Genomic DNA, 14,770 nt, shown 5'->3' on the forward strand with positions numbered 1-14,770 from the left:
TTTAACTGGATTGCAAGGGAGTAGGCGTTTACAGGAAGGGGCGATTACTGATTTACTATTGGGAATCATCAATTTTACGAGCTGATTATTTTAAAAAGTTTTATTAGGCAAATAATGAGAGAAGTCCTCTTGGCACAAAATGAAAACTGCAATCTTTTCAATTTTGCCACCGTGTTTCTTCTGACTCAAAGTAAGATGAACATTTTAGGTTGCTTTTTGGATCGAACATCTTCTGTGTTGTTGGTCTAAAAAAAATTGTTCTCAGTCTAATTCAAGCAACAAGAACAGGAACGTTCTTCTAAAATCCCTGCTGTCTTTAGCCAGGCTTAATGACGGGGCGGCCAAATCTGTTGAGGAAGAAATTTCTGGATGTTTGTTTTGTGATGATATAAAAAACTAAAAAAAAAACGTGACTCATACAAGAAAAAAAAATACCCTGTGTTGTACCAAATACATATTTAAGAAGAGCTCATCCTGATAGTCTTAAACGAGGGTTTTTCTGGATTAGCTCCATTTGCTGGAGGCTCAAATTTGTACCATTTTTGAACTGCAGTCAGAGGCCACAGAAAATTATTCCAAGGGCCCTCGAGCCACACGCCCCTAAGGCCCCTACAGGCTTAATGAAAATAGTAAAACAGAAGAATGCCAGTGAAATTTTACTTACAGATAATACTCCTAAAGATTTTTTTTTGTTAGGCTTGCTTCTCAAAGATGTTGACATTTTTTCTGGGACGTTTAACTGAAAATTACAGACAAATCAAAAACGGGGTGCAAGTACACATATTAAATATAAACATGACAACCTGCTAAAGGAGAGACTGTGACGCCTATGAATGTCTTTATTCATCCCAACTCTGTACGAACCGAGTCAGAATGTGGTGCATCACCACAGAAAGCATGAAAAATCAGAGTCCCTTATTAAGAAACGTCGAGGTTTATTTTTGAGGTAAAACACAGAAGTTGCATGCAAAGACCGTGTGGTCTGTGAGGAGCCGCGTCTCCTGGATGTTGTAAGTGCCTGTATGTTTTTTTTTTTTTTTTTGGTTTCTTTCCATGTTCCGCGGCATCCGCTCAGTCCTTTCCCAGAAAGCGGCTCAGTGGTCGCAGCCGAACAGCTCCAGAGACACTCGGTGCTGCTCGGGCAGAGCCCTGGCGGCGACGAACTGCATGACGCTCTCGAAGTGGTAGAAGTGGCTTCCCCGGATCACCTTGACTCCGTCGGGACCGCACATGGCGGCGTCCACCTTCTTCAGGATGGAGATGGGGCGCTTGTTGGTGGGGACGCGCGGGGTGGCCCTCAAGTCCACGTCGTACATGTCCCTACCTGCAGGGGGAAACATAGGACATGACGTCAGGCATCAATGTGTGAAACTCCAGAGAGATTTGGTCACGTCTGGAAATATTTTTCAATGCCTGATAAATATTTAAGTAGAACACAGTATTTCCTGTTGCCTGTAATTTCTTTCTTTATCTCTTCCTAGTTTGCGTCCTTCTTTTCCTCCATTTTCCTATATTTCCATTCCTTCTTGCCTTTCTGCTCTTCTTGTGTCCTAATGCTCATTTGTTTTCATTCATTACTTTAAACCTTTATCTTTCCTTTCTTCTCGCCTTCATTTTTTTCCTCCTGTTTTTCCTTCCTGCTTCTGGTTGTTCAGGTGCCATATTTAAAGCGCTTTAAAATGTATCTATATAACAACATATTACACATGTAATTGTATGATCACAGTAAGTATTAACTTAGTGAACGAACTGTAATGTTTTATAATTTGAAGTAAAGTCTGAAAAAATGTATCTGGAAATTGATGGAATCTTTACGTAAAATGTGTAGGAGTCCTGATAACAGTGAAATATGCATGTCATTTTTTAATTTAATGTTCATATGATGATTCCAAAATAAGCAAACATTGCCTGGAACACAAAGTCAATCTGATTACATTATTTTAAAATTGGAATAATTTCACATTCATGATTGTAAATATTGTTCCCACTGAAACGCTATTTACGCATCAGAATTAAACATTTTAAGTTGACGTTTCTCACGCTCCGGCTCCGGTGGTGGTCTCACCTTTGATGACGTGAAGAATGTGATGGTCTTGGCAGACGAAGGCGGCGTCGATGGGGCCGTCGATGCCCAGCTCCTGTTTCAGAGGCTTGGGGTAACCGGCCACGTGGGTGGGTGGCTCACTGGCTTTGTAAACGAACAGCTGGTTGTCCTGAACGGGGTGGAGAGGAAGTGAGTTTTCCATGCTCTCCAGACGACCGCGTTTGAACACGGAGGTATCGCGTTACCTTGATCATGTGGAGATGGTCCTGGTAGGAGAAAGCGGCGTCGACCTCGCTGTGCAGCTCCCTGAAGGTGTTCTCGATGGTGTTTGAGGTCAGCGTGTCGTTGTCATCTTTACGGATAAAATGGTGGCCTGTGGGGGAAAAAAAAGAAAAGGGATCGCTTGGAGAAGTTGGAAATGGTAACGCTGATAAAGAAGGCTGTTATCTAAAGACTGATGTATCTTTATATTTACTGCCTTCCAGTTCAATCTTGACATTTACCAATGCGACATATCCTTCTCTTTGCAGCCACGGAGATTAATTTCACATTTCATTTCTTCCTGTGGCACCAGCAACAGTCACTTGTGACAATCTTTGGCTGTTTTCTTAAGCCATACAATGAAATTTAACACATGTAGGCCATATTTATAATTCCGTTTATCAATAAATAACAATAATAATAATCTTGATCCTTCATTTTCAACATAAAAATGAAAAGATTTGTTTTTATTTCTTCATTTAAGTTGGGGAAATTTGTATATTTATTGTGCCTAAACCTTTGAACCTTATCAAAAGCTGAATGACCTCCGCCTCGGATAAACGCTTGAATCGTGACAGAAGAGCGAGCGTAATCATTTGTCATCAACGTGATGGGGAAGAAAAAGAAATGCAAAGACTAAAACCGCAGATGACGGTATGAATATTTGGCCGCCGTATCTCACCTCTGAATGCGTAAATGTCTCCGGCATCATCGGAAGTGATGGCGTCCAGGTGAACGCGGCTGCAGCGCTCTCTCTCCAGGTGGTCGCCGCCTTCCCCTGAACATTGAAATATCACTTTTTGCAGCTGGATTTAAAGCCGACACGTTTCACTTGTACTTCAAACCAGAGATGCACTGATTAAGGCTTTCCAGGCCAGTGCTAGTTTGTGTTATTTTGAAGTCTAGATTGGAGATGCCAAGTTAGACTTATTCTGTTTTTCTCATTTCTTATTCAAGGACTTTTTTTAGACATAAAAGGGGAAAAAAATGCCACATGCTGTTTGATAGATGTATTAATATAAGCCCATATGTTTCACCTGATTAACTCAAATAATTGGAACTAATGGCTGATATGTCTGTCTACAGACCAGAAATTGTGAAAGCTTTGAGATTCCATGTAACAAATGAACCTGGAGGTTTTTTTTGTTTTCATAGTTTGACTGCTGATCACTGACCAGAACCATTCACAGGAAAATTGTCTGATTCTGATCTACGTTTTAGTTTTATTGGTCCATCTGCCTGCCTCATGCAGGCTCTTGTTGATGGAAAGAGATATGCTGATCCTATAAGTCATTTCTTATTTTTCATGTTTTATGTCTCATTTAACTCTTCATTGACTGTCGCTGTGGATTTTCCACAAACCAAATGAATCCTATCAATGCAGCTAGTACAAGATCTGTGTTCCAAATGTATTTCTAATGCAAACATGTAGAAAGCATCAGAATGAAACCACTTTGCTGCCATTCAACAAGCAGAGGCTCACCAAATCACATCTACTCTCAAAATGTTTGATCTACGTTCATCAGTCAACAGCTCACGCTCAGCTTTGCGTCCCTGCTGTCGTCTCTTCTCCACTTACTGAACTTGGAGCACCTCATGAAGTAGTCGCGGGCCTCTTTGGGGTACCTCCCGTGCACCTCGCCGGTCTTCGGGTCGAACTTGGAGAACTGGTGTCCGTGGAAGCAGTAGTAGTGCTCCGTGAAGCGGAAGGCCGACGTGCAGTTGGGCATGGACGCAAACGCTTTCTTCTCCACGGCCTTGGTTTTCAAGTTGTAGTGGAAGATGTCTTTGCCTGCGAAAAACAAAAACAACAAAAATAAACAAACAAGTACGCACAAAGCTTGCAAGAGTTAGAGCCACCCGAAGGATTGGTAAAATATATGAAATGAGTCAGAATTATACTTCTTCTTCTTCTTCTCAATCAGAGATGTTATCCAATTAGAACTACACGACCAAATGTGCGCACTGACTAACCCTTGAAGAAGATCACAGAGTCTGTGCCACACTCTGACTTGGGGCACTCCACGGCCGCGTCCAGGTGGTCTGGGATTCCAGGGAAGACCTCGGAGATGTCCTTGGGGAAGCCGACCACCAGCTTGTGCTGGAAGTACCTGAACACCTTGTTGTCCTGCGTGAGACAGACATCACATTCAACTACACAGATCATCGCATTCTCTTCCCACTGAACTTCCCGCTGTGTCTCTGTGAGCCTCTGCATCTCATTTTCAGAATTTGTCTGCTCAGGTCGTACAAAAGTGCTTTTCTACGATGGAGTATTTGGGTCATACTAAGGAAAAAATAAAAGTTACAAAAATCAAGTCATAATATTGCGAGAATAAAGTCGAACAAGACTAAATGAGAATAAAGTTATGATAATATTAGAATAAAGTCATAGTACTATGAGGGGGAAAAAGTCATAGTAATATAAAAATAAAGTTCCACAAGAAGAAGAAGTCGTAATAAATGAGAACTAAGTAGAAATAAGGTGAGAATAAAGTCAGTTTTTTTTTTTTGCTGCACTATTTCTCCATTATACTTTATCCTCAAAATATTGTTTTTCTGAATTCAAATCCAGACCTTCACACTTTCTGGTGCAAACTCAGCAAACTGCAAAATCTTTTGCTGGAGCGTACCAGGAAGAAGAACATGTGGTTGTGGTGTGCAGGATCGTCCTCAAAGTGCATGCGGAAGGCAGCGTCTACGTGGCCCAGATGGTGGTGGTCGTCCAACTCTGCAAAAGACTTGTTTGACAGCTCGGCCTTCCCATGGAAGCCCTTGAACAAGTGGTCACCTGACAGCAAAAACAAACACAGAGTCTTTACACTGAAAAACATGCTTGCTCTCCCCATGTCTTTTGAGACTTCTTGTGTGTTTTGTTCCAGGAAAAAGGAGCTGGAGTCCCCAGATGTTCACTGCAACGGGACCCACCTTTGAAAAAGTAAGGAATCCTCTCCTCGTTTTCTGCGACTGCGTCCATTTCAAGGCCCTTGCAGCGGTCGAGGACGGCTGCAGAACACGAGACAGAAGAAGGATTTTACTGTGAAGATATGGAGATTTCCTTATCTCTCAAAAAGGGTTGTTTATGTAAACTCACCTGCATGGTGCTGGTGATCGTTTTGGTGTCCGGGTTGGTGCTGGTGTCCGGGTTGGTGCTGGTGTCCGGGTTGGTTTTGGTGTCCGGGTTGGTTTTGGTGTTTACCCCTGTGAAAAAGTGAAAAAGAAACTTGGCTTTTCAGAATTTCTCATCGTTTCGATCATAATTGTTTGACTATACAATCAGGATTTTAGTTAAGCTTGACAAAGATGGACTGGTAAATAATAAATATGGTGACAGGCTGATTTAATAATTGTAACAGATGCAACTGATAGCAGGTAAAGTTTACCATTCATCTAAATATCAACATTTTGTTTTCTAAATTGACTTTAGGAGTTATAAACACCAGAGTACAACTCAAATTTTTGTCAAACATGGATTACATAACAGCACTTAGAGTGATGAGCTTGCAGTTGCATGAAAAGTAGAAAATTTAAACGTTCCCAAACTTCCTGATTGTTTAATTAAGTTAAAATCGAGGCTACTTACTGGGCCCATGCCAGAGCAAGAGCCAGGCACATCAGCAGAATATGGGGCAGCAGCTTCATGACGAGTTGTCCTCTGGTCCAGTAGGCTGGAGAGCTGGGCAAAAGGTACCGGCTGCAGCTGCAGCTTCTGCTTATATTGAAGCCTAGTTTGCGTGGGTGTCATGACGACAGGTACCAAAGGGAAGGAGGCGGGGAGGGACAATGTGCAGGAGCCGTGGGTTCGTGAAAGACGCCCACAGTGTTTTGTGATCCCCAGAGTTGTGACCCTGAGAACTCGATCCCATCTCTGCAGAGATTCAGAGAATTTAGAAAGTTTTCACCACAAAACTCCAGTCAATAGATGATTATTTTATGTGAAACCTTATCTTAGTCGACTCTATTTTCAGATGCATTTTATTACGTGTTTGTTAGAGATGAATGGAAGCCCTGAAAGGCAACAATTTTAACAAAGTCTGACCAATTTCTCTAGTCTCTATTTAAATCTAAATGGAAATACTGTCAAGATTTTCTTTTATTTTTTTAACTTGTGGAACATTTTTGTTTTCAAGGGAAGCAAAAAGTTGTAATGTGCAAATTTTGATCAAATGTGTTTTCTATTAAGTATTTCTGACTATAAGAAATACATTTCCTTAATTTCTACTGCAGCAGAGTGGAAAAGAAAAATGTTTAAGTCGAGTATTTGTTGTCTTTTTGTTTTTGTTTCCTCTCCTTGGGCTGCCACCTTATCATGGTGGAGGGGTTTGAGAGCCCCAGTGATCCTAGCAGCTACACTGTCTGGGGCTTTATGCCCCTGGTAGGGTCACCCAAGGCAGACAGGTCCTAGGTGAGAGACCAGACAAAGCGCAGCCCGAAGACCCCAATGATGGACGAGAACTTTGGACTTGGAGTTCCCTCGCCCGGACGCGGGTCACCGGGGCCCCACTTTGGAGCCAGGCCTGGAAGGGGGGGCATGATAGCGAGCGCCTGGTGGCCGGGCTTTTACCCATGGAGCCCGGCTGGGCTCAGCCCGAAGAGGAAACATGGGTCCCCCCCTTCCATGGGCCCACCACCTATGAAAGGGGCCAAAGGGGTCGGGTGCAATCTGTGATGGGTGGCGGCCGAGGGATTGTGAAGCGGGTGCTGTACCAGTCCATCGTGGTGAAGAGAGAGCTGAACCAAAAAACGAAGCTCTTGGTCAATCTACATTCCTTCCCTCATCTATGGTCATGAGCTTTGGATCATGACCGAAAGAACGAGATCGCGGATACAAGCGGCCGAAATGGGTTTTCTCTGTAGGGTGTCTGGGCTCTCCCTTAGAGATAGGGTGAGAAGCTCAGTCATCCGGGACTCAGAGTAGAGCCGCTGCTCCTTCACATCGAGAGGAGCCAGTTGAGGTGGCTCCTCTCTGGTCAGGATGCCTCCTGGACGCCTCCCTGGTGAGGTGTTCCGGGCACGTCCCACCGGGAGGAGGAACCGGGGAAGACCCAGGACACGCTGGAGGGACTATGTCTCTCGGCTGGCCTGGGAACGCCTTGGGATTCCCCTGGAAGAGCTAGAAGAAGTGGCTGGAGAGAGGGAAGTCTGGGCCTCCCTTCTGAAGCTGCTACCCCCGTGACCCGACCCCGGATAAAGCGGAAGAAAATGGAAATGGATATTTGTTGTTTATTGTTTTAGTTTAAATCCTAAAGGGCAAAAAAGGAAAAAAAATCTGTCTTGTGATTTTTCTGTCTTTTTGTAAGTCTTTTTTCTCATCCAACACACAGGGAAAGAAAAAATAATAATTTTTAAAGTATTTTGTCTTGCTTAAGTAAACATCAAGGGAAAAAAGTATTTCTGTCATGTAATTTTTCTTTAAAAATATATATATGTTTTTCTTTTTTTGTGGATGAGAAGGAAAAAAAACTGAAAATAAGAGAAGTATTTTTTTTCATTTGCCCTTCAATACCTAAACAAGAAAAAAAGACCTGGACAAATATATTTTTTCTTTTCTTTTGTGTTGAATGCAAAGTAAGAAAGACAGATTTTTTTCTCCCCCAGTTAAGCAACAAACGACATACGAGGGATACTTACCAGAAGACAGGCACAAAAGATCCCACAGGGAAACGTGGGTTATTTTGAGCTTCATTTTAGATCTTTTCTGCTTTCTTCCACATAACTAAAACATTTTTTTTCTTTTAGAACTTTCCAGAGGTCTGACCAAAGTTCTGGTTGGAACAGGTCCAACTCTGGTCCAAGAGGTAACTAACCCAGCTGTCCTCATAAGATAAATAAAAACCGCTGACAGCCGCACTTTGCAGTCCTCTCAACAAAGTGTGGTGCAATGACTCGATGGTGAACATTAACTCAAAATTGTGTATTGACTTCTTCATATGTAATCAGTGGATTAAATTTGCTCTGTTGATTGGTCCTCCACATAAAAAATTTCAAATGTTTATCTTTTACCTACTATTTTTCTAGTAACTTTATATTTATTGTTAGGCTAAAATATTTGAGAAATCTTCTCTATAAAATGAATCAATAGATTATAGGTAGCTTCAATTAATGGAGCTATTCCAAAGCAGTTCCTTGATAGGGAGCGACGGTGGAAACGTGGGAGTTCGCCCTGCAATCGGTGGATCACTGGTTTGATTTCCGGTCCGCCCGCCCATTTGTGTCCTTTGGCAAAACACTTTGCCTTGCCAGTCGGTGTCGGTCAGAAGGGCTACATTGCAGCCTGGCTTCTTTCAGACTGCCCCAGGGCAACGGAAAGGCAACAGTTCCTCAAGGAGCCTCTCGAGAGTTCATAGTTCATGTCTTGTGCCTGGCTCCAAAACATGTTTGCGTTGCATTTCAGTAGGATTGTCTTCCTTTCAATATGAACTTTTCCTGAAGAACTTCAATAAAAACACCAGAGTGTCGTGTTGTTTAATGATGCTGTATGTTGACAGTGGGTTGAATGATAAAACTGTGATTTGAGGAGATGGTTTAGGATCCACATGCAGGCAGGAGACAGACAGAATCATGACAAGAAGACGAAGACGATCAGGGTGGAGGATGCACCAAAGATAAAGAAAGCGATGAGAGACACTCCAGGTGATGCAGAAGATGAAAACAATGGAGTTTCACACTCTGGAGCTGGGAAGGATGATAATGCTGGTGCTGCTGATGAAGTGGGTGTTGATCACGCTGATGATGATGATGCTGCTGCTGCTGCTGCTGCTGCTGCTGATGATGCTAGTGACGAGTCAGGTTGGACAGACGTGTTTCCAGTACTGGAGACACCGGAGATGAAGAATCTAGAGATGATGTTAGCGACCATGAATCTGGAGATGATGATGAGTTTCTTAAGTTAGTATAGGGGGTCGATGGCTGGTTGGATAAACAGACAGTTGAGAAGAGGACAGCTTAACCCTCAAATAGTGAACTCTCATATGCTAGAAATTGAGACAACTAGACCCTGGACACTGGTCCACTACATAGTGGCAATTTGTCATGTTACATGCCTTTAGCTTGTGGGAAGAAGCTGGAATACCTGGGAGAATCCACACAAGCATGAACAGCAGAACATAGAAACCAAACACACAAAGGGCCTGGCAAGGAATCAAACTCTGGAGTTTCTTGCTGTGAAGCAACAGTACTAACAACTGTTTTACCATGCAGCCCTAAGATTGGGCTCAATTCTTCTTAAAATCTCCATAGATCCCTATTCAAACACTCTGCTACCTACAATCAAAATTTTTCAGACAACATCATCAAACCCTACACAGTGGTTTTCTGGATCCTCCATATCAACTGCTTCACCCTCAACCTCTGGTCACATTTATGTTCAGTAAAAACTTTCTTGCATCTTCTTCAGTTTTTAATATTTTATCTTTAGCACTAATCCAAAAGGGTTTACTGCTTGTTACGTGTGACCATGTTCAAGTAGACAAAAGCTTTGCAAACAAAGTGAGTTAATGTTGAGCAACAGGGCTCCATAGAAATCTGCACACAGTAATGTTTTTGGCCTCAACCTTGACTGAGGAAAAACAAAACCGAGTCACGTCGTCCACGTACTTTTGATAGCATGTCAAAGGTTTCTCTTTACTCTGCTCATGGAATCGGATAACCTTTACATTTTCTTTGAGATTTTTTTTGTAAAGCATTTTATATTTTGTATTTGTTCACATTTGAAAAAACTTATGGAGGCACAGTAAGGAATTTATCTAAGGGTAGAAACCTCTGAAGGCGCTTCTGTAAAAATAAACCTTAGAGAAAACAAAGTAAAACAATCCCTCAAATCATAAAAAATAAACAAACAAAAACAAACAACACAATAACAAACAACAATCGGGATAGTGATCTAGATAGCATTGCAAAAAATGATCAGGTCATGTGTCTTCATACATGAATGAATTTGAGAGACTTTTCATTCTTTATCCATAGGGTGTTATATGGGTAAATGGGTTGAGGTTTGACTTTTAAACAGACAAGGTTCAAAAGTATGTTCAGGGAAATATTTGACACATTTTTCAAAATTGCATTTGTGAGGTAAGACACTGATGTTGGAGAATCTAGCTGTCTCACCGTTACTCATTAAAAAAGTATCCCAGCTGGTTGAGGTCGGGATTCTGTGGATACCAGGGAACTCATTCATGTATGTTTTTATGGGCCTTGAAACACGAAGAGTCCATCCTCAAACTGTTTCCACAAACTACAGGCAATCTACAAGAAACTGTCCAAAATGTCTCGATATACTCAAGAATTGAGGTCAAAAGCAACTCATAAAAAATGCGTCACATCATAATCCTCTCTGCCCCAAACTTTACTCTTGACACAACTCTTGAAGCTAAGTTCTGTACTTTTGGCAACTGCCAAACAAAGACTGGTCCATTGATTGCCAGACAGATACACAATACTCTCAACTCTAGAATCCATCCAGTGCTTTGCATTGCCCTGGGTGATGTAAAGATTGGCCCTTCTCAGTCTCCTCCCACAGAAGAGCTTGTCTGGCTCTGAAGCTCCAGCCTTCTGGTCTTCAATTACATCTCTAGAAACTCTCTGTGTTGGACTCTGCCAACTCCTGGCCAACCTCCAGCACCTTTGCACGACTTTCCTTGGTCTCCCCGGTCAACATCCTTCTGCAACCCCACCAAACACAACCAGCTTCTTTTGGCTGCTTCCAGAACCTCTTCTGGATTCTTCCAGCAAAACCACCAACATCCAGAGCATTTTAATGGTCTTCTTGCTGAACTCAGTTTTGTTTTGTTTGCAGCTTCCCCTTCTTTGGGTTGGGTTTTCCTTTGTTTTGAGCCCTTCCTCCAAAGTCCCGTCAACAACATAGGGTTGGGGTTAATATGGATTAAGTGGGCATCTGGAATCCACCCTCAAGAAAAAAGCTCTGTCTAGTTTGTAGAACTTTGGTCTTGTATTTTGCTTTATTTTAGGATTTGTTAGTCTTTGTTCTCCATATTAAGCTAATTTCTTGGTTTTATGATTCTGCGTACTCCTGTCTTTGACATGTAGTTGCAGCTATTAGGTTCACTTGCTCCATCCTAGTTTCTCATTTACTGTTTGTCTTTGTTTTGTTAGTTCTTGGTTCAGAATCTGTGGTATTTGTGTTTTTGTGTGCTCCAAGGTTTGAATCTGCTGTTGTTGTTTGTGTCTCAACTCCCAAGCTGTCTCCCGTCTACATGTTGAAGAACTAGAAAGTAAAATTAATCTTGTCTGTCCCTGAACAAATTTGCTACTGCAGGTATTCATGCAACAAGCAAGGGGGAGTAAGTTTCCCTTGCTTGTTGCTGACCATATAATCACGCAGTTAGACATGGAAATCTGAAATACCTGAACTAGATTGCAGTAAACCTGCTTCCTAGCATAAATACTACTTGGTTTTTAACCCCGTTTCCAGACCAGTCTGTTTCCTCATGTTTGTCTTGAATATCATCTTGAATTATTCCCTGGACCTTTGGCAATCATGTATTTTTTTTATTATTGGCACTCACACACGCCCTCCTCTAATGCCAGCCTTGTCAACCGCCTATGTTGCCCATATTATAACTACAATTGCCTGAGGCTACTGAAATGAAATACAGAAATGACCCGATTTGAAATTATTTAACAACAGTGGTCAATGGGACACAAAAGCCAACATTCGTCTCAGTCTGAAAGCATAAATCCTATACCACTTCTGTGCAGTGAGATAAACTGATCTCAACCAGTTTATTGCTCTAACTCATAGAACTTGATTGTTTTTGCAGTCCTAATAGTGTTATAGTGCATACACGTTTGTCTTCCTCTGACACACAAGTTACACAAACACACTTTGGTTTAAAGACAAAATCCTTTGGCAATGCTCTTTTTTTTTCAATCATATCAGTGACAAAATTGTGTTTATTAACGTCAGCATCTTTCTGCTGGTGAAAAACAAAGTTCCCAATAACATTACCTAACAGGGACATGGTTCAAACAGGTTCATATTGTCACAGAATTGGGTTTTGGATGAAGGGTTCAACATACTGTGCCAAAGTCCAAACAGGGAGGAGGATAGGTCAGGTGAAGAGTGAACCCAGAATGATCAAACCTAGATATTTGTGGAAGATTGCCGGGTTCAGACAAAGAACAACATCTGACCTGCCGGGCGGAAACCTACTGCAGTTACTCTTTGCTAAAAGTGTTAAAAACCTACTTTTTGTAATTACAGATGACATAAAACCCCGTGAAAAAGGTGGGGAAATGGGTAATTTTAAGTAAGAGACTCAAATGGGCTTAAAACGGGAAAGCGGACACAGAAATAACAATAGAAAACATTTAAACTTTAAAAATGAAATTAAAGTACATCAATGAACGAACCTGTAGACATCAATTTGCTCCTGAAATTTACTTCAATCCTAAAAATCCTTTATTAGATCTCTACATTTCCACCCAAATCATATTATCAAATGTAACTCTATAGCATTATTTAAAAAATTTAAATTTAATTTCAGGTGCTTATTGCTGTAAAATGATAGTCTTACATCTTAAGGAAATGCAAAACCTCATACAGTACGAGTATGAAATCAACAATAATACTTCAGTTTTCTTTTGGAAATGGTATTTTTATTGAAGGAGATGAATATGCTGCTTAAAAAAATAACAGATGTCTGTGTATTGCCACTAGCATCCACCAGGGGGAACTATTACTCTCAGATTGACGACAAACAAAAAGTTTGTTTTCACATTTAAAGAAAAGCAAATGTCTATAGTTAGAGGGTTCAGATGTACAGAATTAGCAAATAAAAAAAAGAGTTTTTACAATGATTTTCCTCCAAGTTTAAATGATGGGGAGGTGGCACTCAATACTGTACAAGAAACTCGTGAAATTACAATAATAAAACTTCCTAATACCCAAATCTGAAGGCGCATGTGCAGCAGCAGAAATCAGTAAAAGGTTTTTTATGTTTTTCACTGAACTTCAAGCAGATGAGCTGACTTTGGTGCTTGAATGACATTTTCCTCTGCGATGTGAATTATCAATGAGTTGAAATAATTTGGTGCATTAGCTTAGATCTGCTCATTACAGATGTATGGACTGACTTCTAAGAAGCTGTGGTCGTTTCTCCAACATTTCATATGAACATTGTTAGAAATAAGCCTATTTAATCTCAGGTTTTTTGTAAAAACTCGGAATATTACCTCCAAAGAAGTGTAAGACTTTTGAGTTGCACAATAAAATATTAAAAACATATTCAGGAAAAATAGGTGGATTGATGGCAAAAGGCTGTCCTCTCACAGAGTCTCGATTATTGTGTTCACACAAGTTAATTTGTTGTGGGTATAAGTTGATATCTTGTTATTAATATTATTATTTTTTTGTTATTTGCGTTGCTGAAGCTCCATATGAGACCATATACATCTTCACATTAACAGTCCATATCTTCACGTTAATAGTCTGCGCATTAATGTGTTTCAACCACGTTTAGGTCCGGATTTTGACTAGACCACTACAAAATGCTAATGATTTTCTTTTTCAGCCGTTCTGTTTTGGATCTACTGCTGGCTGTGATTGGGATTATTATCTCAGTTTGTTTGATGAATGAACAAGCTGGAGCTGTCTGACAGACTGAGGGTGGGGGTGAAACCCTTTGCTTCACTGGGGAGTTCATGATCGACTCACTGACTGTAAGGTGCAGGCTGCAGAACAAGCCCAGGAACCGTCTGTCCATGACTGCGATGTCTGAGCTGAGACGCTGCGTCAGGTTTTCTCCACACGTCTCAGCTTTGCTCTTCTGTGTTATTTGTTCACAAGTTTTCTTTCAGATGCAGCTTTTTAAATGATTTTTTTACAGGGAAGAAGATATTCCCAGCAACAATTCAACATAAACCATAACTAACCATGATTGTTTGGTCTTTTTGCGACAGTCCTGTCATGAACTTGAACAATAAACATCCAAACTGAGAATTGAAGAGTATGAGGCGGAGATCTCGGGGTAACTCAACGTGCTGGAGTTTCTGCCTTGTCCTGGCGTTTGAGATAAATTTGCTATAATACTAATTCATGAAATGATCACAATTATCTTAAATGGTTTCCCGTTTTTGAAAAACGAGAGATGCACCAATAAGGCTTTTCCTACCCAACTTCCAATCTTGTTTGATGTCTACTCTGATTTTTGAAATTAAGCATTAGTACTCATGAAAGTACTGGTGCTTGATAGAGGTAGCAGTTTTGAAATCCACACAGAGTGAAGACACTACAGAATAATCACCATCAAATAACACGATCCCATGATAAGTTGCATAAAAAGTGGTTTGATAATGTTTTTTAGACCAATAAAAAGATGGCAGCTCTTTTGCTTGGCCATCAGAGCCAATAAAGAAAAAATAGGCCAACTGCAACCTGGTGACTCATTGGTGCATCTCCAGCCAAAAAAACACAAAACAAACAAAAACAGATAAACTTTCACTATT

At 41.0% G+C, this 14,770-nt stretch overlaps 1 protein-coding gene across 1 annotated transcript; it reads right to left on the reverse strand.

Moving 5' to 3' along the window:
* Window positions 1-918: 918 nt before the first annotated feature.
* Window positions 919-6,003, reverse strand: LOC102226916 (hemopexin). The gene is made up of 10 exons (XM_014470218.2): window positions 5,889-6,003; window positions 5,400-5,506; window positions 5,234-5,311; window positions 4,939-5,096; window positions 4,280-4,433; window positions 3,885-4,097; window positions 2,988-3,083; window positions 2,290-2,417; window positions 2,066-2,213; window positions 919-1,324 (listed from the first exon to the last, which is right to left on the reverse strand). Exons 1-10 carry the CDS (start codon window positions 5,945-5,947, stop codon window positions 1,095-1,097), a joined length of 1,371 nt encoding a protein of 456 aa, XP_014325704.1. The 5' UTR covers window positions 5,948-6,003; the 3' UTR covers window positions 919-1,094.
* Between the last annotated feature and the right edge of the window lie 8,767 nt (window positions 6,004-14,770).

The sequence above is a fragment of the Xiphophorus maculatus genome, chromosome 7 (genome assembly GCF_002775205.1).
Source record: "Xiphophorus maculatus strain JP 163 A chromosome 7, X_maculatus-5.0-male, whole genome shotgun sequence".
Lineage (NCBI taxonomy): Eukaryota > Metazoa > Chordata > Actinopteri > Cyprinodontiformes > Poeciliidae > Xiphophorus > Xiphophorus maculatus.

Bases quoted from the DNA above. Each gene is read 5' to 3' on its own strand.
- LOC102226916 (XM_014470218.2), bottom strand. From the start codon at position 5,947: ATGAAGCTGCTGCCCCATATTCTGCTGATGTGCCTGGCTCTTGCTCTG. The intron at 5,507-5,888 runs GTAAGTAGCCTC...ACTTTTTCACAG, and splicing joins CTTGCTCTGGCATGGGCCCA to GGGTAAACACCAAAACCAAC. The intron at 3,084-3,884 runs GTAAGTGGAGAA...TTCAATGTTCAG, and splicing joins CATGAGGTGCTCCAAGTTCA to GGGAAGGCGGCGACCACCTG.